This window comes from Canis lupus, chromosome X, assembly GCF_011100685.1.
Source record: "Canis lupus familiaris isolate Mischka breed German Shepherd chromosome X, alternate assembly UU_Cfam_GSD_1.0, whole genome shotgun sequence".
NCBI lineage: Eukaryota > Metazoa > Chordata > Mammalia > Carnivora > Canidae > Canis > Canis lupus.
In genome coordinates, this window is record NC_049260.1 from 122,457,228 (window position 1) to 122,480,136 (window position 22,909).

The 22,909-nt window shown below is 48.5% G+C and overlaps 1 protein-coding gene across 1 annotated transcript in view; it reads right to left on the reverse strand.

Moving 5' to 3' along the window:
* HAUS7 (HAUS augmin like complex subunit 7) overlaps window positions 1-22,909 on the reverse strand; it is a 30,179-nt gene that overhangs the window by 1,159 nt on the left and 6,111 nt on the right. The window contains exons 4-9 of the mRNA XM_038588641.1: window positions 20,562-20,623; window positions 6,784-6,875; window positions 6,278-6,436; window positions 6,068-6,164; window positions 5,279-5,503; window positions 4,149-4,263 (exon numbers count right to left, since the gene is read on the reverse strand). Coding sequence (XP_038444569.1) covers window positions 4,149-4,263; window positions 5,279-5,503; window positions 6,068-6,164; window positions 6,278-6,436; window positions 6,784-6,875; window positions 20,562-20,623 — 750 coding nt within the window. The remainder of the gene's footprint in view (window positions 1-4,148; window positions 4,264-5,278; window positions 5,504-6,067; window positions 6,165-6,277; window positions 6,437-6,783; window positions 6,876-20,561; window positions 20,624-22,909) is intronic.

Here is a 22,909-nt window from a genome sequence, read left to right on the forward strand (position 1 = left end):
CCTCTGAACATACGAGGCGTTTGCTTCTGGAGGCCGCGGTTGCTCTCTGGAAGCTTGGACCCCAGCACGCTTGGGGTCCTGTGTGATCCGCACGCCCATCGCTTCACGGGTCACCTCTGCCCTGTTTCCCTTCCTCCTCCGGAGGGCCCGCTAGCCACCCAGCTGGGCCCTCATTCTGTTTACCTGTCTCTCTTCTATTCTCACACAGCACTTGCCTGCTCCTGCGTCCTGCCCCCACAGAGCTCTTCCCCTTGCTTTTTGTCAGCATTTTGGCAACCACTTGTAACTGCGAAGGCTGTTGGCTTTTCTCTTTGCTGGTTTTTCAGTTTTCTAGGTTAAGGTGTGCTGGAAAGGTCTCTTCTCCGAATGACCCATTAGCTCTGCTTTTCCAGGTCTTTCTTCTCCCTTCCATGGTGCTGGGCCAGGCTGGGGACAGGAGGCCTGGGAAGCTGGGGTGCAGGTGGACTCTCCCAGCAGGAGCTCCGTGGGCGGGGAGGCAATGGAAGAAGCCTTCATGCCCCGGACCCCCATCCAGAAAAAGATGGCTTCGGCCAGGTGGCCAGCCAGGGGACTGGGTTTGCCATTCATTTCGGTCACTTTTTTTTATGAAAGAATGGGCAAGGGTCTCACTGGGTGCACCCCACCCCTCGTATGGACCCTCTGCTTCCAGCACCCTTGCTACGGCCCCCTCCCTGGGCCTGCCGCACCCTGCCACACACACCCCCCTCTTCTCTCTCGGGCTGTGGCTTCCCCCACCATTGCAGCCATCAGATGGCTACCATCCACCCCTCCGTGTTGGTGCTGTCAACTCCCCCCCCCCCACCCTGACTCTCAGCACAGAGGGAAATGGGACTGCGCGTCCACCCAATTGAGATGGTGACTGGTGAGTGACGAAGGGACGAGCTGCCCACGCCATGTCACCGAGGCCCTCTCCAAGGCACAGGCCCAGCAGGTGCACCCAACCCCTCACTCAGGTCCCTCACTTCACAGGCAGTGATGTGCCACCAACACAGCGTGGCTACCAGCACACAGAACAGTGGCCCAGCTTCTTCTACCGGGAAGGGACACGCCACAGACACAGGGACCTTCCACAGTGGCCTGAAGAGGTCACAGAGGTCGAGGCCTTGGGTTTGTCAGGTGGGAACAGGGAAGGTGGGAGGGCTGTTCTGATGATGGGTCCTGGCCTGGAGTCGGCACGGACCGCTTCTCTGGTGTGTCTGCAGCCCAAGAACTCATCTCAAACAAAATCTGGAGGCTGCAGCGATAAGAGTCGAGCCCCAGGCCTGCCCCCCTGGTGCCTCCCACTGGGGGAGCGGGAGACACATAGTTTGGGTGTGTTAGCCCTGCCGGCAGGCCTGCAATCACAGGTGAGGCGGCATGCGGCGAAGGACACGAATGACCACTATTCTATGAATGATAGCATGGTTCGGAGCATTTTATTAACAGCAATTATCTTTAGTGGGGGGGGAGTCAGTGACAGTGGTGACTAAGATAAATGTTGGGACAAATTTTACAACGGATGATTCTGTGGCCGGCCAGTGAGGGAGAAGAGACTCCCGAGTGCCTGGTATACATGTGGCAAGTAGGTGTGCCAAGGCCAAGAGCAGCAAGAAGGTTGGCTGCCCGGGGAGAGGGCTGGCTGGGAAGTCCATGCACAGGGAGGACTGGGAGGACTCAGAGGCTCTGGGACCCAAAGCCACCCCTTGGTGGCGGGGGCGGGGGGGGGGGGCCGGAGCTCAGGAGAAACTTTTACAGTCCAATGCTTTCTTTCACTGCTACTGCCTGAGGCTGGACAAGCTGGGGCTGGGGAAGAGGGCCGGGGAGTGAGATGTCCACAAGGGCTCCGAGTTCTCCCCACCCCGGCTGTCTAGCGGGCCACGGGCGCGCCCAGGCTGTGCCGACACCCCCGGGAGACCTGGCCAGGCCCCGAGGCTCGGAGCACGCAGGAAGTGCACGACAAGCAAGAGCTGTGCGCTGCCTGGCTGAGTGTGGATGAGAAATGAAGCTACCTGTCCAAGAAGTTCCACGAACTCCAGATGGGGTGAAGTCAAAGCAACCCACACCGAGGCAGATTATTACCTGACTGTCCAGAGCCACAGACCAAGAGGATCTCTATGACATCGACCGCCAGTTTCACATCGCCAGCTACTGTGGCCCACAAAGCCTAACTTTATTATCTGGCTCTACACCAGACAAGTTTGCCACTGTCAGCTACGCGGCGATGACAACGAACAAATGACAGATACACTCGTGGGAGATGAAGCTGCTGACAGAAAGAGACGTGGGGCTTTCTAGGTTTGCTAGCACATTCTCTCTCTCTTGACCTGGGTCATGGTTAGACAAGTAGTCACTTTAAAATCACTTCAATTGGGGATGCCTGGATGGCTCAGCGGTTAAGCTCTGCTGTCATGATCAGGGCGTGATCCTGGAGTTCAGGGATCGAGTCCCACGTCGGGCTCCCTGCATAGAGCCTGCTTCTCCCTCTGCCTGTGTCTCTGCCTCTCTCTCTCTCTCTGTGTGTGTGTGTGTGTGTGTGTGTCTCGTGAATAAATAAATAAAATCTTTAAAAGACAAATAAATAAGAATAAAATCACTTCAATTGGAATAAAGGGGGTTGGCCAGAGCCCAGGGAAAATAAGCAACTGTTTTCTATTTCTCTTCCTGTGAACTGAGGTTCCTAACTGAACAGTATTATTTGTATAAAAAAGACCTTCTCCGAATGCATATTTCTGTAATAAAACAATAAACTCATTCAGAAAAAAAAGTTTAATTGAGACTACTTGCAGATACAATTTGCCACATCCAGTAACAGAAATGTCAGAAGGGTCTGACCTAGCACTGACCAGACAGACAGACCCAGCGTGGCCTCAGACACAAATGCTGACGGGCCACACCACCATGACGCCGGGAGCCCCGTCCTCAGGACACAGTCTAAACTGGGAACACTAATTGAACACCAATAAAACTATTCTTTTAAATAAAAATAAATAAATAAAACATAACCTGTTGGTGGATTGAATGAATGAATGAATGAATGAAGAAAGAAAGAAAGAAAGAAAGAAAGAAAGAAAGAAAGAAAGAAAGGAACATGCTTTACGTCTAAATGTGTTTCCTGCATCTCTTGGCAAGCTTGCCCGGGGGAGAGGGGTGGCTTACCTAAGTGACCCAGGCTCATGAGGGAGCATCCGCAGAACACGGAGCGGGGTAGAGAAACCACACCGCCTCTGACTCCCGCACAGAGTAAACCAGTGCCCACGTCCCAGCTCGCTTCCCACAAGGGGGTCTTCGACACTCCTGTCCTTTACAAAGGTGACATGATCCTGCACTTTCCCTTTAACCTTCTGCAGTGTGCAGTCAGTCCTTCTTGTCTTCGAAACCGACTTTTGCAATAACAATGACCCCACCATACACACGTACCCTTATTTACCCAAGCTCTACCCAATGGTAAAACTGGATTGCTTCCATTTTCTACTACTGTGAATCGGGCCAAGCACCATGCGTAACAGTAAAAAGCTGAGAATGACCTACAGGCTGAATAATAGGAAATGTCAAACAAATTATGGCAAATACCTGAGTAGAAGAGTGTTTGATAATTAAAAACCTCACTTCCAGAACATGCAAAAATACTTCTAACATTCTTTTAAGTAACATCCACACCCCTCAACGTGGAGCTTGAGCTGATGACCTCAAGGCCAAGGGTCGCATTCTCTCTACTAAGCCAGCCAGGCGCCTCAGGAAAATGCTTATGATGTGGTCCCAGGGAAAGAACATAACATAAAAGTGTAAATGTGTTCAGATTACGCTTACACAGAGAAATAAAAAACGATGAGAGGCAAAAATATTAAAATAGAGCTAAATAGACCAAAATATGAACATCAACCATCTCTGAGTTATCCCAACTTCCCACAAATAATATTTTTATATTATAATCTGTAGAAAGCAATTTTTTTTAAGGGAAGAAAAACCTTATGCGTCAGAAGAAGAAAGTCAGGGACGGTCCCCAGACACTCCCCAAATGCTGCTCAAGCAAGAAGGAGCTGTGTGTGAGGCCAGCACTCGGCCAAAGTACACTGGCACAGCCCTGTGTGGCACAGCCCTATGCGCCGGCATGCGGGTGGGCATAGCCCCAGGAAGCGGCACCCACGTACCTAGACTCATGATGGAGTTGCTGCTGCCCCAACACATCTGCTCGCCCTGCTGCTGCTCCACCATCTGCACGGCATTTGCCGAGGTGTCAGTGACCTCCGTGACCGCTTTCAACAGCTGGGAGGAAAGGTGAGAGGGAGGCATGAAATGCTGGTGGTCTGATCCCGCTTCCCACCCAGGGTCACGTGGGACACATGCTCTTCCCAAGACCCTCGAGCATGTGGCATCAACCCGCAAGACGGACAGCCTGGGGTGAGGACAGGACTCCCGGCCAGCTGGGGAGTCACCAACCAGAGTTCCCCATGGTTGGTCCCTTCCTCCAGGCCCAGTGCAGTGGGAAAATCAATGTCCCAAGATTTAAAGGCGGGGGGGGGGCTTCCTGATGAGAAGGGAATGTATCCTATCCTGCCCTGTTGGCAGAACTGCGAAGGACAGGCCCGTCAGAGGTCTGGAAGTCTAGGAGTCTCTGTGTTAGACAACCAAGCCAGGGCCTGCTTCAGCAGCACTTAAACTAAAATAGGGGGAAACCGAGACAAATGTCATGGAGGCCATGAGTCAATGTCCGAGTTGCACGTGTGGCACGTGTGGCACGTGTGGCAGGTGCACTCATAATCCTAAGCAACCCAGGGTTTTAGGTTGGACTCTAGGGATCTGACACGTGAACAACAAAATGAGTAAGTCAATATTTATGTAGTCAGCTCAGCAGCGTGAGACCACTTTTTCCTATCTGTCTGAGCTGGGTCAAGAGCACAGCCAGCCAAACATCTGGCTGGCTGGCTGGCGTCGTTCCTGGTTGCACACCAGAATAAAGAGGCCATGATACATCTGTGCGTACTGTGAAGACAGCGACCCCAGTATGGAGACCAAAGCCAGAGGCGGGGACGAGGGTCCCACACGGTCAAGCAGGACCCAGCGTGGGCAGGACATGGGCCTCTTCTGGGCCTGGGGGCTTGGCTCAGCTAAGAGCCCCCTGAAGGGGAGCGGGGCTGTCAGGAGACATCCCTGGCAGTCCTCATCCCTCCCGGGCACCAGGAGAAGCGCCTTCTCCACCCGCCCCAGGCCTGTGCCAAGCCCGTCCCAGCCCCCTGTGGCAGTGGCCGCTGGGAGGAGGGGAGGAAAGGCTGGTTTTTACCTGGCTGCACGAAGTCAGAGTCTGGTACACGGCCTGGATGATGGGGCCACACGGGTGCAGGTAGGGGCCCGGACGCTGGCAGCACTCGCCCAGCTCGTCATCGTACACTTGCAGAAAAGCCACAACCAGCTGGTGGAAGTCGGAGATGACCAGGCGCAGCTTTTGGTCCAGGGTGCTGGTGTCGGCCCCACTCACAGCAGCTCCTTGCTTCTGCTGCGCAAAGCACTGCAAAGCCAGAGGCGGAGGGGCCCTTGAGGCTGCCCCGCCTGGCCCCGGGCCACCGAGGCTCGCCCCGCATCGTACAGAAAACCAGACGCAAAAAAGAGCAGCTTGGTTTTGAGCAAAGCCGCCTGGCTTCCCCACCAGCCTCAGCCCCCCCACAGCGGCCGGTGTGGGCCTCAGTCTCCCCCTTGAGAAAAGAAGGCCAGGCCAAGGGCTGCTGGGAAGGCCACATGTAAGAAAGCACATGGAAGCCCAGACCCCAGGGCCTGGTGCACAGCCCGCAGGAGGGGGATCCTCTCCATTCTTCAGAACGCCTCCCCACAGCTGCCCAAGGTTTGTCTGCCTCTCCCCTTCACATGCATTGAGCATCCACACCATTCTAGAACCCACTGAGCCCTGGGCATATACCACCTCCCTTAAGCCTCACAACACATCTATTGTAAAGATGGGGCACCCGAGGCTGGGGAAGTGATATTCCTTGCCCTAAGACACACAGTGGGGGGCCTCTCCAGTCAGGCCCTCACCCACTCCCAAGCTTCACGGCCCCCAGAAGCTGGCACCCCTCACCTCTACCCTGAGCGTCTGCAGCTTGGCAACACTCTCCTGAAGCTGCCTGGCCAGCTCCATCACCTTCTCCTCCTCCAACTCCACAGAGGGGCGGGCCCTGCAGGGAAAGAGAGGATCCAGGCAGCTCTGTGCCACGGCAGGCATCGGGGCCCCCACAGGCCCCCCGTGGAAGGGCCGGTCTCGGGTGACAGAGCCAAGGCGGACACGTACCTCTGCCAGTCATCGCTCTGCTGCTCAAGGAGGGGCTGCACATCCACGGGCCATGGGTCACACTCTGGGCTCAGGAGCGTCTGCAGGCATGGGCTGGATAGGACCTCCCCCAGCAGCGCCTCGTTCTTCTCTCTGGTGTCCTCCAAGTGCTCCTTCGCACTGCCAAGGCAGCCCCGAGGCCATGGTGTCACTGGCCAGAGCATGGCCGCCAGGGACCGGCCGGCAGACTGCCTGAGACCTCGGGCCAAGGGAGCCCTCAGCCCCTGGGGGAGACCGAAAGGGCAAAACGACACCAGGCATACAGGCCAGGAGACAGTGTCTCCCCCATCCCCCGTCCCTGCCCTGCCTTAGCAGCCGGGACCGAGCCCCTCGCCTTGGAGAGCCCGCCTGCCTGCAGGGACAGCACCGGTGCCACCTGCCGCAGTTGGCACTGCACCTTCAGGGGCGATGACCTCCCTGGGCTCGCCCGCCAGCCATCCTGGGAAGGGCCCATCCCGAGCCTTTACCTGGAGCAGCTGGCGCCTCCGACGTTCAGGCTCCGCACCGCATCCAGCAGCTGGTCCATGAGTTGCAACTGCTTCTGGGCGCAGGCCCGGCCCTGGGCAGGGAAGAGTGTGGCGCTCACTAGCCGGCCAGGCCGGGGGGCCCCCGCCCCGCACCTGCCCTGCTGGGGCCCCTGCAAAGGAGTGCTTGGGACTGGCCTGGGTTGTGATGGTGCCGGGGACCACGCTCTGGCCAGCGCTGTAGAAATATCCAGAGTGTTGAAGGCACGACACAGCCTGCGGGGGACCTGATGGTAGTCTACTCCTCAGGAACACCTCCGGGAGAAGCTTATTCTCCTTGGCAAATCGTCCACCCCAGGCAGGGGAGGCCCGTGACGACCTTGGTCCTCACAGGAAGAACAGCTGGCCAGACTTCCCAGCGGACATAGTCCCCACCCCGAGGGCAACTGGGATCCCCGACAGGGACCCGCCTGGCCTGGAGCTCAGGGCTTCAGGGAGGGGGAGGCTGACCACCGATCCTCCGGACCCAAACCCTGACAACCGGAGCGGCCTGGCCTGCTCCAGAGAGCCCCGTGTGAGCAGTGGAATCAAGGGGAACGCTGAGCCTGCCTCTCCCTTTTAGGTCCCCGCTGCCCCTCGCCCTGACACGCCTACTATTCTGAGGAACGCCCCGGAATGATCTGCACAGCCAGCATCACCACAGATTCCTCCAAGTGTCTGCACTTGAGGTGGGCAAGGGAGGCTCGGGCTGTGGTGGCGTTTCGGGCTAGGCAGCCCTGTGGGGGGCAGCAGATGTGGGGCCGGGGGCGTGCTCGGCTCTCGCGTTTGCAGCCCAGCTCCCTGCCCTTGGGCTCCGGGCCTCTGGGCTACAGCCGCCTGGCACTGCCCTGCAAGCCTGCTCGGGGCCATGGAGCCACGTCAAAGGGCCGGCGACTCTGGAAGCTCCTCCGAGTAAAACTGGCTACTTGGGCCTGATTACTACGTCGTTGACTCATTCTCCCCATCTGCCCAAGTGACACTGTCTGAGTGACACGCATGAGGGTGGCCTGAGGGTACAGGTGGGGGTGGGTGGGACACCGTCCAGACAGCAGACAGCCAAGACAGAAACATGACCGCAAGTATGGCTCGGGGTCTCCCAGAGCCTTGAGCAGTGGCCAGGCCTGGGACACCCAACCTGCTCCCCTTCCTCTGCACAGCCCTGACTCTCAGAGACCCCCGGTGCCCAGGAAAGGATAGGTGTCCCGCTCAGGGCTGTGCCAGCCTGGGGTAGGGCTGGGACCGTGGTGCTAAGCGCACCAGTGATCCTTTTTAAGTGGCCAGTGCAGTGGTTATTAGGACAGCCACAGAGCCGTGCAGCCACTGCCACCAGGGAAGTTCAGGACATTACCATCACTCCCAAAAGCACGTCTGTCCCCTCCAGCAGTCACTCCCCACACCCCCTGCCCCAGCCCCTGGCACCCACTGATCGCTCTTCTGTGTCTATGGATTTGCCTCTTCTGGACATTTCCTAGAAATGGAATCTCACGTATGGGGTCTCTTGTGAGCGGCTCCCTTTGCTCAGCATGTTTTCAAGGTTCCTCTAGGCTGCAGCACAGGTCAGTAGTTTGTCCTTTATTACTGCTAGTTTATTCACTCACCACCTAAGGGGAATCGAGGGGTTTTTTTTTTTCCTATTTTGTGGCTCTTATTCAGTATTTCCTGTTCATGTCCAAGTTTCTGTGTGGACATCCATTCTCCCGGCCCTAGAGCCAGGAATGGCTGGTCGTGCGGGAACTCTAGGGTTTGTCCTTCCGAGGAGCCACCAGACCACAGTGGCTACACCAGCAGCAAGGTGCGACGGCCCCAGGGTCTGCCCAGCCCAGGGTGCAGGAAAGGGGAGCTCATCAACATTGCGACTTGCCTTTCCCTGACGACTCATAATGGTGAGCATGCTTGCGTGGGCTCCCTGGCCATTTGCTCATATTTTTGGAGAAATGTATTCAGATCCTCTGCCCATTTCTGAGTTGGGTTACTTGCTATTTTCTTACTGAGTTCTAAGAGTTCTTTATGTATACATTCTGGATACTAGATCCTTGTCAGATCCACGGATGACAAAGACTCTTTCATTCTGTGCATTCTCTTCACTCTCTTGATGTCCTCTGAAACACCAAAGGAGGGGCACCCGGGTGGCTCAGTTGAGCATCTGCCTTTGGCTCAGGTCGTGATCCCGGGGTCCTGGGATCGAGTTCTGCATCGGCCTCCCCACAGGGAGCCTGCTTCTCCCTCCGCCTGTGTCTCTGCCTCTCTCTCTCTCTCTGTGTTTCTCATGAGTAAATGAATAAAATCTTTTTTAAAAAAAGTTGCTCATTTTAGTGAAGTCTAATTGATCTATTTTTTTTTTCTTTACTAGTCCTTTTGGTATCAAAGTAGATTTTTTAAAGGCATTGTGAACTCATGCATTAGAATTCACACAAAGGTCCTCAGTCTACCACAGTCACTGTACTTACAACGCATGATACACCATGCGCACAATGTCCTCTCTTTGGCCAATGAGGGCTTCTCTCACTAGCTGGCTCCTTCAGATGTACCTGTTCTCTCGTGTACAAGCCATTCCAGACTCAATTGCTACATTTCCTGTCTCAGGCCTGTCTTACAATTGGAGTGTCATTGTCTTTGGCCTTTTAAGAGGACAAAGCAAGGACATACACAGATATTCCTGCACTGTTTTTTAAGTGAAAATAAACAGTAACAATTCACACTGATATTCCCAATCCAAATTCCAGACTACAGGGTTTGACCAAACCTAATAATATTACACCAGTATCTCCTTTCCCCCATGCCCCAACTCCCAGCTCTCAATAATACCAACATAAATAATTCTTCTGTATTTATTCTGTATTCCATAAAAAGGAATGGAGTACTGATCCATGTTCCATCATGAATGACCCTTGAAAATATTGTGCCTAGGGGGACCTGGGTGGCTCAGTTGGTTAAACAACTGCATTCAGTTCAGGTCATGGTCCCAAGGTCATGGGATGGAGCCCCATGTCAGGCTCCCTGCTCAGCCAGGAGTCTGCTTATCCTTCGTCCTCTCTTCTTCCTCTCCCCCTCTTCTACTACTCTCCATGCCTTTCCACCACTCATGCTCTCTCAAATAAATAAAATCTTTAAAAAAAATATTGTGCTAAGTGAAGAAGCCATTACAAAAGGCCATATACTGTATGACTCCACTTATATGAAATAGAGACAGGAGAATAGTGGGTACCAGGGCCTGTGGATAATGGGGAGTGACAGCTTAATGACCACAGGATCCCCTTTTAGGGTGATTAAAATGTTCTGGGACTAGATAGATATACTTAGTGCTGCTTACTGCACACTTAAAAATAGTTCAGATGGGGAACTTTATGTGTATTTTACCACAACAAAAATAATATATTTTTAAAAAGAACCCTTTGGAGACTGCTGGGATTTTTTTTAATGGTTAAAATGGTAAATACTTGGGCACCTGGATGGCTCAGTCACTTAAGCATCTGCCTTTGGCTTAGATCATGATCCCAGGGTCCTGGGATCAAGTCTTCCATTGAGCTCCCCACTGCTTCTCCCTCTCCCCCTACCCTCCTCCGCTTGTGCTTTCTCTCTCTCTCAAATAAGAGGTAAATTATTTTTCAAAAAGGTAAATATTGGGCAGCCCCAATGGCCCAGCAGTTTGGCGCCGTCTTTAGCCCAGGGTATGATCCTGGAGACCCGGGATCGAGTCCCACGTCAGGCTCCCTGCATGGAGCCTGCTTCTCCCTCTGCCTGTGTCTCTGCGCGCCTCTCTCTCTCTCTCTCTCTCGAATAAATAAAATCTTCTTTTAAAAAAAATGTAAATATTATGCTATGTGCATTTTACCACAATGAAAAAAATCCTTACAGATAAAAAGGGAGGGGTTACAGATCCATGGAAGCCAGAGGGACCAGGTTTCTCCTCCCACATGACAGAAAGCATGTGGCAGGTGTCTATAGTCTTGGAAGGGCTTTTCTCTCTCCCTGTGCTCTATGGCCCCAGACACCAGGCAACACCATGTCAAGGGGGGGCAGCAGCAACAAAAGCGGCTGATAACAGAAAACCACTCTGGGAGCAGGGAACCTTCCTCTGCATTCAGTGGAGCTATGAGGGGGGCCAAACCGTGTTACTGCTTCTTCCACTCTGTCCTCCCACCACTGTGGTACACTCACAGAAGTGGGTGGTTTATGGCTGCAGGACAGCAGAGGCTGGCTCTTTCCTCAGGAGCCAGACAGTATCAAAGAGATGACAGGGAAGGAAGATCTAGGGAAAGTGACCCTATAAATCTGTTTACGAATGCCTAGGCTCATCCCCACCCATGCAGGGGTAGATCTGATCTTGAGGAGCATACGGAAGCATGATTACAGGGGAGGGACCAAGAGCCAGGTCCCAGGCTGAGCATCGGGGGGTACAGACACAGGACAGGCTGGAATAGCAGCACACAGGCCGCGGAAACCGAGCTGACACTGGCTGGAACCGCAGGCCAGGGAAGGAGGCAGAACGTGCAGCTCGAACCTAAGAAGGTCAAGTTCCTGCACAAACACAAATACCAACACTCTCCATAAAATCTCATAAGGCCCAGAGTCAAAGTCAGAGGCAGAATGTCCAGGATGCAATCCAAAATTACTTGGCTCCATGAAGAAAACCGTGAAAACCTCAATTTGCGTGACAAAACACAATCAACAGATACCAATCACAAGATGGTACAGATGTTGGAATTACTTGACAAATTTAAAGCAGTCATAAAAATGCTAAATAAGTAATCATGAACAATCCTGAAACAAAAAATAGAAAACAGCAAAGAAAAAAAATTGTTTAAAACAGGAAATATCTTTTTGAGCTGGAAAACAGAATAACTGAAATAAAAATTTCACTTATGGGCCAAACAACAGAATGGGGGGACAGAGGCAAGAGTCAGTGAATTTGAAAACAGATTAATAGCAACCTTCCACTGTGAGCAACAGAGAGGAAAAAAAGCATTGAAAAAAATCAAGAGCATCATGGACCTGTGTACCATAATAAAAGGTCTAACACATGTGTCATAGGAGTCCCAAAAAGAGGGGAGAAAACTGTGTGAGCTGAAAAAAAAAATATTTGAAAGTACAATGGCTGAAAACTGCCCAATTTAGAAAAACACACAAATTTACAGATTTGAGAAACTGAGAGAATCCAAACAGGACAAACCCAAAGAAATATTCCACAAACACATAATCAAACTGCTGAAAACGAATGACAAAGAAAAACTCTCAAAGCAGCAGGAGAAAAACAATGTATGACCCATAGGGAAAAAATTATTCAAATGATTGCAGATTACTCATTGAAACTGGTAAAGAAAGAAGAATCGCAAACCCAGAATTCTGTATCAGTAAAGCTATACACCAAAAATAAAGGGGAACTGTACATACCCAAATAAATGGACTCTAAGAGAATTTGGACCCAGCAGACTGAAAAAATTGCTGAAGGCTATCCTTCAGACAGAAGTGAAATAATACCAGAAACAAACTTGGAATAACTCAAAGGAAGAATACAGGACAAAACCACATAATCAACTCAGTAGATACAGAGAAAGCATTTACAAAATTCAACACCCTCTTGTCATAAAAACATTTATCAAGTAGGAATAGAACAGACCACCCTCAACCTGATAAAGGGTTATCTATAAAAAATTCACAGTTAGGGATCCCTGGGTGGCTCAGTGGTTGAGCATCTGCCTTTGGCCCAGGGCATGATCCTGGAGACCCGGGATCGAGTCCCACGTCGGGCTCCCTGCATGGAGCCTGTGTCTCTGCCTCTCTCTCTCTCTCTCTCTCTCTCTCTCTCTTTCTCTGTGTGTGTGTGTCTTTCGTGAATAAATAAATAAAATCTTAAAAAAATTCACAGTTAACATCATACTCAGTGAAGATCAAATGCTTTCCTCCTAAAATCAGGAACAAGGCAAGGATGCCTACTCTTACCACTTCTATTCAACACTGTGCTGGAGATGTTGTCCGGACCAATTATACAAGAACAAGAAATTAAAACATGCAAATTGAAAAGGCAGACACAAAACTATCTCTATTTGTAAATGACACAACCTCATATATAGAAAATCCTAAAGAATCTACTAAAAAAATCATTAGAACTAATAAACAAGTTTAGCAATCTGACAGGAAACAAGAGCAATATCCAAAAGTTAATTGTATTCCTACACACTTGCAATGAGTAATACAAAGATGAAATTAAGAAAATTCCAGGGGGAGTGGTAAGATGGTGTAGGAGTAGGGCGATCCTAAGCCTGCCTCCTCACTAGAACACAGCTAGATAAAGATCAGATCATTCTGAACACCCACAAAATCGATCAGAAGTCTTGGAGAACGAAGCTGCACAACTAGAAACCAGGAAAACAACCCGTGGAATTTTCTCATAAAAAGCAGACCAAAGCACACGTAGGATCTAGCTTCTGAGACATATTTTATTTTATCTTACGTTATTTTTTACTTTTTATTTTTTCTTATTATTTCTTTTTTTTCTTCCTCCAAAATGACAAGATTGAGGAATTCACCCCCCAAAAAAGAACAGGAAGAAATAACAGCCAGAAATTTAATCAATGCAGATGAGTAAAATGTCTGAACTATCATTTAAAACAACAATTATAAGGATATTAGCTGGATTTGAAAAAGCATAGAAGACAATAGAGAATCCTCGACTGTAGGGATAAAAGAACTAAAATCTAGTCATGCCAAAATTTAAAAATGTTACAACCAACACAGTCTCAAATGGAGGCCACAAAAATGAGGATGAACAAATCAAATGAGCAAATTAGTGATCTAGAAGATAAAATGATGGAAAATAATGAAGCTGAAAAGAAGAGGGAAAGAAAACTGTTAGACCACGAAGAGAGACTGAGGGAACTCAGCAATCCCATAAAGGGAAATAATATCCGTATTATAAGAGCTCCAGAAGATGAAGAGCAGGAGAAAGGGGCAGAAGGTTTATTTGAACAAATTATAGCTGAGAACTTCCTTAATCTGGGAAAGGAAACAGGCACTCCAGTGCAGGAGGCACAGAGAAACTCCCTCAAAATCAACAAAAATAGATCAATACCTTGACATAGTGAAGCTTGCAAATTATAAATATAAAGAGAAAATCCTGAAAACAGCTCAGGACAAGAGGTCCTTAACCTTCAAGGGTAGACACATAGGGCTGGCAGCAGGCCTGTCCACAGGGACCTGGGATAGGCCAGAAAGGACTAGCATGATAGATCCAACATGCTAAATGGGAAAAATATGCAGCTGAGAATACTTTCTCCAGCAAGGCTGTCATTCAGAATAGAAGGAGAGATCAAGAGTTTCCAGGACGAACAAAAACTAAAGGAATTTGTGATCACTAAAGCCGCCTCACAAGAAATACTAAAGGGGATTTTTTTTTAAAGGGGATTCTATAAGCAGGAGAGAGAGAACCCAAAAGTAACACAGACCAGAAGGGAATAGAGAGAATCTACAGAAACAGTGTATAGGTAATACAATGGCACTAAATTAATATCTTTCAATAATTACTCTGAATGTAAATGGGCTAAATGCTCCAAACACAAGACATAGGGTATCAGATTGGATTAAAAAAAAAAAAGACCCGCTGATATGATGCTTATAAGAGACTCATTTTATTTTTTTTTTGAGACTCATTTTAGACCTAAAGATACCTCCAGATTGAAAGCAAGGGGGTGGAGAACTATTTATCGTGCTACTGGACACGAAAAGAAAGCTGGGGTAGCAATCCTTATATCAGACAAATTAGATTTTAAACCAAAGATTATAATAAGAAATGAAGGACACTATATCACAATAAAGGGGTCTATCAGCAAGAAGATCTAACAACTGTAAATATTTATACCCCTAACCTGGGAGCAGCCAAATCATATAAACCAAGTAATAACAAACATAAAGGAACTCACTGACAATAATACAGTAACACAAGGAGACTTTAACATCCCACTCACTGCAATGGACAGATCATCTAAACAGAAAATCAACAAGGAAACAAAGGCTTCAAATGACACACTGGACCAGATGGACTTCACAGATATATTCAGAACATTCCATCCTAAAGCAGAAGAATACACATTCTTCTCAAGTGCACATGGAACATTCTCCAGAATAGATCACATATTGGGTCACAAATCAGGTCTCAACAAGTATAAAAATATTAAGATCATACCATGCATGTTTTCAGACCACAACGCTATGAAGTTAGAAGTCAACCACAGAAAGAAATTTGGAAGGTCCACAAATACATGGGGGTTAAAGAACATCCTACTAAAGAATGAATGGGTCAACCAGGAAATTAAAGAAGAACTTAAAGAACACATGGAAGCAAATGAAAATGAAAACATACCAGTTCAGAACCTTTGTGATGCAGCACAGGTGGTCCTAAGAGGGAAGTATATAGCAAGACAGGCCTTCCTCGAGAAGCAATAAAAGTCTCAAATACACAACCTTACACCTACAGGAACTACAGAAAGAACAGCAAATAAAGCCTAAAGCCAGCAAGAGAAGAGAAATAATAAAGAGAAGAGCAGAAATCAATGATGTAGAAATTTTTCTAAAAAACAGAACAGGGCAGCCCCGGTGGCATAGCAGGTTAGCGCCGCCTGCAGCCCAGGGCGTGATCCTGGAGACCCTGGATCGAGTCCCATGTCGGGCTCTCTGCATTGACCTGCTTCTCCCTCTGCCTGTGTCTCTGCGTCTCTCTCTCTCTCTGCATCTCTATGAATAAATAAATTTAAAAAAATATTTAAAAATAAATAAAATAAAAAACAGAACAGATCTATGAAACTAGAAGCTGTTTCTTTGGAAGAATTAATAAGATCAATAAACCCCTGGCCAGACTTATCAAAAAGAAAAGACAAAGGATCCAAATAAAATCAGGAATGAAAGAGATCACAACCAATAACAAAGAAATACAAACAATTATAAGAGAATATTATGAGCAATTATATGCCAACAAATTAGGCAACCTGGAAGAAATGGATGCATGCCTAGATACATATAAACTACCAAAACTGAAACAGGAAGAAATAGAAAAGCTAAACAGACCCAAACCAGCAAAGAAATGGAATCAGTAATCAAATTTCTCCCAACAAACAAGAGTCCAGGGCCGAATGGCTTCCGAGGGGAGTTCTACCAAACATTTAAAGAAGAATTAATACCTCTTCTTCTAAAACTATTCCAAAACGACAGAAATGGAAGGAAAACTTCCAAACTCATTCTATGAGGCCAGTATTACCTCGATTCCAAAACCAAAGACCCCACTAAAAAGGAGAATTACAGACCAATATCCCTAATGAACATGGATGTAAAAATTCTCACTAAGATGCTAGCCAATAGGATCCAACAGTACATCAAAAGGATTACTCACCACGACCAAGTGGGATTTATTCCTGGGCTACAGGGTGGTTCAAATCAATCAGTGTGATAAATCACATTAACGAAAGAAAGGATAAGAACCATATGATCCTCTGAATAGATGCAGAAAAAGCATCTGACAAAATACAGCATCCTTTCTTGATAAAAACCCTCCACCATGTAGGGGTAGAGGGAACATACCTCAACATCATAAAGGCAAAATATGAAAGACTCACAGAGAATATCATCCTCAACAGGGAAAAACAGAGTTTTTCTCCTAAGGTCAGTAACACGACAGGACATCCACTCTTGGATCCACTCATCCACTGTTGTTCAAAATAGTGCTGGAAGCCCTAGCCTCAGCAATCAGACAACAACAACAAAAAGGTATCCCAATCAGCAAAGAAGAAGTCAAACTTATTCTTCACTCTTCACAGGCGACATGATACTCCATGTAGAAAACCCAAAAGACTCCCCCCAAAATTGCTAGAACTGATACAGGAATTCAGCAAAGTTGCAGGATATAAAATCAATGCACAGAAGTCAGTTGCATTTCTATACCCTAACAGTGATGCAGCAGAAACAGAAATCAAGGAATCAATCCCAATGACAATTGCACCAAAACCCATAAGATACATCTAGGAATAAACCTAACCAAAGAGGTAAAGTATTTGTACTTTGAAAACTACAGACACTTATGAAAGAAACTGAGGAAGACACAAAGAAATGGAAAAACATTCCATGCCCATGGACTGGAAGAACAAATACTATTAAAATGTCTATACTACCCAAACCAATCTATACATTCAATGCCATCCCTACTGAAACACTACCAGCATTTCTCACAGAGCTGTAACAAACAATCCTGAAATTTGTATGGAACCAGAAAAGACCCTGAATAGCCAAAGGAATGTTGAAGAAGAAAACCAAAGCTGGAGGCATCACAATGTCTGACTTCAAGCTGCATTACAAAGCTATGATCATCAAGACGGTATGGTTCTAGCACAAAAACAGACACATAGATCAAGGAACAGAACAGAGAATCCAGACACGGATCCTTAATTCCAAGGTCAACTAATTTTTGACAAAGCAGGAAAGATATCCACCGGAAAAAAGACAGTCTCTTCAACAAATGGTGTTGGGGAAACTGGACAGTCACACGCAGAAGAATGAAACTGGACCATTCTCTTGCACCAGACACAAAGATGAACTCAAAATTAACAAAAGACCTAAATGTGGGACAGGAATCCATCAAAATCCTAAAGGAGAACACAGGCAGCAACCGCTATGACCTCAGCCACAGCAACTTCTTGCTAGACATGTCTCTAGAAGCAAGGGAGACAAAAGCAAAAATGAACTATTAGGGCTCCATCGGGATAAAAAGGTTTTGCACAGCAAAAGAAACAGTCAATAAAACTAAAAGGCAATCTATGGAATGTGAGAAAATATTTGCAAATGATATATTAGATAAAGGGCTAGCATCCAAAGTCTATTTAAAAACTCATCAAACTCAACACCCAAAACACAAAAAATCCAGTCAAGAAATGGGCAGAAGACGTGAATAGACATTTCTCCAAAGAAAACATACAAATGGCCAACAGATACATGAAAAAACTGCTCCACATCATTAGTCACCAGGGAAATGCAAATCACACCAGTGAGCATGGCTAAAATGAACACGTCAGGAAACAACAGATGTTGGGGAGGATGCAGAGAAAGGGGAACCTCTTACACTGTTGGTGGGAGTGCAACCTGGTGCAGCCACTCTGGAAAACTGTATAGAGGGTCCTCAAAAAGTTAAAAGTGGAGCTCCCCAAGACCTGGCAATTGCACTACTAGGTATTTAACCAAAGGACAGAAACAGTGATTGGAAGGGGCACCTGCATCCCAATGCTTATAGCAGCAATGTCCACAACAACCAACCTATGGAAAAAGCCCAGATGTTCATCAACAGATAAATGGATAAAGAAGGGGTGGTGTACACACACACGCGCACACACACACACACACACACACACAAATGGAGTATTACCCAGGCATCAAAAAGAATGAAATCTTGCCATTTGCAATGACATGGATGGAACTAGAGGGTATTGTGCTAAGCGAAATAAGTCAGTCAGAGAGGACAGATACCATATGTTTTCACTCATATGTGGAATTTAAGCAACAAAACAGATGAACATAGGGGAAGGGAAGATAAAATAAGATGAAAACAGAGAGGCAAACCATAAGAGACTCTCAACTCTAGGAAACAAAGTGAGGGTTGCTGGAGGGGAGTGGGGTGGGCGGATAGGGTAATTGGGTAATGGGCCTTAAGGAGGGACTTGATGTAATGAGCACCAGGTGTTATATGCAACTGGCAAATCACAAAGTTCTACCCCTAAAATAATAATATATTATGTGTTAACTAAGGTGAATTTATTTTTTTATTTTTTTAACTAAGGTGAATTTAAATGAAAGTTAAAGAAAATAATTCCAATTATAACAGCATCATAAAGAATAAAATGCTTAGCAATATATTTAGATGTGTACACTGGAAGCTATAAAACAGCCTCAGAAGAAATTAAGGAACACTTAAATAAATGGAAAGACACCCCATGTTCATGTATAGGAAGACTTAATATAGTTGATGACAATACTCTCCAAAATGATCCACAGATTCAACAAAATCTTCATCAAAATTCCAGTTGGCTCTTTTGCAGAAATTTACAACCTGATTCCAAAATTCATATGGAAATCCAAGGGAACTGAATTGGCTCACTGAATTGGATTTGGTTAAAAATAGACAAGACAATCATTAAAAAGAGCAAAATTGAAAGATTCACACATTACGACTGACTATAAAGCTACAGTAATCAAGACAGTGTGGCATAAGGACAGAAGTACAGATCAATGGAACAGAATGGAGAATCCAGAAATAAAACCTTCACATTTACAGCTAAATGATTTTCAACGAGGATGCCAAGACAATTCAATGAGGCACAAATGGTCTTTTCGACAAATGGTGCTGGGAAAACTAAACAGGTACTTGCAAAAGAACGAGGAGGGACACATACCATACACCATATATAAAACTAACTCAAAATGGATCAAAGACCTAATTGTAAGAACTAAAACTATAACTCTTAGAAGATAATACAAGCGTCGATCTTCATGACTTTGGATTTGGCACTGGATTCTTAGATACAATGCCAAAAGCACAAGCAACACGAGAAAAAGTTAATAAATTATAGACTTCATCAAAACTAGAAACTTGTGCTCCAGAGTATGCATCGGGAATGGGAATGGTCTGACATGGTTCGTATCCAGGAAATATAAAAAATTCTTACAACTCAACAATGAAAGACAAATCAAGTGGGCCAAAGAACCGAATATAGACATTTCTGTAAAGACCTACAAATGACCAATAGGCACGTGAAAAGATGCTCAGCATCATCAGTCACCAGGGAACTGCAAATCAAAACCACAATGAGATGGCCCTCCCCACCACCACCACCCCCCCAGGATGGCTGGAGTCAAAACAACGAACAATGAACAGATGTTGGTGAGGGTGTGGAGAAACTGGAAGCCTCACACAACTGCTGGTAGGAATGTAAAATGGTGCAGTCACTTTGGAAAAGCCTGGCACAAAATTCCTCAAAAAGTTCAGCGTACATCACTACACTGGTCTGTCGGTTCTACACCTATAGCTATATACCCAAAAGAACTCAAAACATGTCTTCAGTTAAAAACACACACAGTGGCATTCATAGCATTATTTATCATTGCCAAAATGTAAACCTAATAGTTTCAAACTTTGATGAGATTTTAAGGGCGGGGGTGCGGATTCTTTGAGTGACGTGGGCGTGGATTAGGGCCGCCTGTGTATAGAGAGCTTCAGGGGGCAGCTAGTCAGGGATGAGTGCGCGGGCTGGGGACCAGGGGCCTGGGTTTGAGGCCAGGCCCTGTCACTAGGTGACCATAGCATGACTAGGTTTGACAACTCCCCTGTGAAATGGGACGAGGACAAGTACCTCCCGCCACAGATGAGTGTCCCAACTGCCGACACACAAAGCACCACGGTGCCATTGTGCCTGAAGTCTTCAGCCAAGGACGGGATAGGCTCTGTCCCTCGGGTCACCATAACCAAAGATCTGCCTCCAGCCTCCTTAGTTGTGATCCCCCCTTGGCCCTAGGGAGGGCTGGGGTCTGTGCAAGGGAATCCTATAGATTCCTGCCCGCCCCCCACCCCGGGGTGGGGAGACTCAGGAGCAGTGGCTGGGGATGCTGGCTCCCTGGCCTGAGGAGCAAAGGCCTGGAGGAAGAAACCCTTCCCACCCCTAACCCAGCCTTACTGAGGACCCCAGTCTGTGGGGACAGAGAGGACCCTGTCTTACCTTCAGGAGCTCCTGGTCAGCCAGCCCACACAGCATCAGCTCATGGCCTAGTTTCACCATCTCTGTTGGAACACAGGGTCTCCTGTTACTGCAGACGCCCAGCCAAACACCCAGGGGTGCACGAACGTGCAGAGCGCCGGGCGCCACTCTGGTGAGAGCACTCCTGCTCCGGCATTGGCAGGCTGCTGCCCAAGGAGCCAGGCTGGGGCCCAGAAGGCCTGGGCGGACAGGAGGCAGGGGGACAACACCCTCAGGACTGCTCCTTGCTGTATGACTTGCACATCCCTGGGCACCAGTTTCCTGGACGGAAATAAGGGGTCGCATCTGATGCTCTTCCACATAAGGAACCCTGGCATCTAGCAGAGGCCAGCCAGCTACCTGAGAAGCTGACAGTGGTCAGGGAACCTTCCCAGGCTGCTGTATGCCACCACCCTTCCAGAGAACTCGCCAGGTCAAAGCAGAAGGAACCACGGCTCATGTGCATCAGTTTCCCACAGGCCTTTATCAGCATCATCTCCTTTCACTTTGCTGGCAACTCTAGGAGGTGGGCCACAGCCCCATTTTACAGATTGGGAAACCGAGTCACAGCGTGGTGCAGGGACTGCCCAGCCACATCTTACAGGGTGCTCTGGACATTTTCTGAGTAAGCATCTGGTATATGGAGAAGGGCCAAGACTTGGAGCTAGAAAGCCTGGGGCCAATGCCTGCTCTGAGCCCCGACCTGGCCCTGTAGCAATGCCCTTACTCCTTCATAGGCAAGGCCCAGCTCCTACCCCCGATGGCTCAGCAGTAGAACAGGCATAACTCTGGCATCTGCTTTGGAAAGATCCGGGCAAGAAGCAAGCAGAGCGTCCGCGTGAAAGCATTAGTAACCCTGGAAACACTGTATGAATAGCAGTTACACCCCTAAGCATGCCCACTGCCTACAACCCTTCACCCCAAATCCTCGTGTCCTCCACGGCTCCTCTCCTGCTTAGCCCATATCCAAGTCTTAGTGAGTGTGGCCAACCCACCGTTCACGGTAAGCCCAGGATCTGGCCAACGCTCCACTCTGCAGGCCCCCTCCTGTCTCCTGCCTGCATCACTGCAACAGCGTTCCAGCGGTCTCCCTGCCTCTGCCCAGGCCTCCTGTTCTCAGCTCAGTGGCCTTAGGGACCCTGTTAAACCTGAAGTCAGGCCGCAGCTTTCCTCAGCATAAAAGCTGTCCTTCCAGGGCCTGATGTGGCCAGCCCAGCTGCCTCTCTGCCCTCACCCCGCCACTCTCCCCTTGCCCTCCACTCTGCACCAGCCACCCGGGCCTCCTGGGTGCTCCTCACAGCCACAAGGCACATGCAAACCCACCTCAGGCCCTTTGCACTTGCTGTTCTCTTGCCCTGAACGCTATTCTTTCTGCTATGTGCCCAGCTTGCTTCCTCCCTCACTGCAAGTCTGTGTTTATTTATTTTTTTTATGGAGATGATTTTTAAAATCAATTTCTTTGTTTTTTTAATAATAAATTTATTTTTTATTGGTGTGTTTAATGGGGAGGCTTTCCTCAATGACCTTAACTGAACAGGACCACCCTTCTCCCAACCCACCCATGCGCCACTTTGCCCTCACCTGGCTCGGTTTATGGCACTTCTCACCATCCAGTACAGAATTTTGCTGCCTTCATTTACCACCTGTCTTCCCCATCTGGCACCCAAGTGCCACGTGAGCGGCACGATCCACAGCCGCAGCCAGCACCAAGCACAATGCCAGGTGCACAGGAAATGCTCCACAAATACTGGTCAAACGAATTCATGAATCCTCCAAATCCTCTTTGGAGGAATCTACCCATGGACAGACACTTGTGTCTACCACCTGCTCTGACACTCCGCGCACTCCCATGAGGTGGGCAAGGCTGAGGTTATCACCCCCGCATCACGGAAGAAGAAGCCAAGGCTGGGGATGGCAAGGTCAAGGCTTTGGCTGGGCTAAGGGCAGGGTCGGAATCCTTGAGGGGTGCACGTTAAAGAATTCCAATGTCGTCTGACAGCCAGGTTTGCCAGGCCTGGACGTGGTCCCAGCAGTAGGAAAGTGCCAGATGTAACACACCGGGGAGGGCGGTGCTTCTGTGCAGCCCAGACCGGCCCACAGGCCAGCCCTGCAGGCTCCAAGATACAACGCCCCATTCTTCTGGCCCATTTTGGCCTCGAGGACAACTGTCCCTGGACATCTAATCTGGCAGTGAGGGCTGGGCTCCAAGGTCCAGGTCACCCCCCTACCAGAGCTGCTGAGCCAAATGCAGGCCCAGAGAAAATTAGACTTTTAGAGACCCCAAGGTGAGGGCTGTAATTTACTTCCCGTTACCTAATATTTGTTACCGG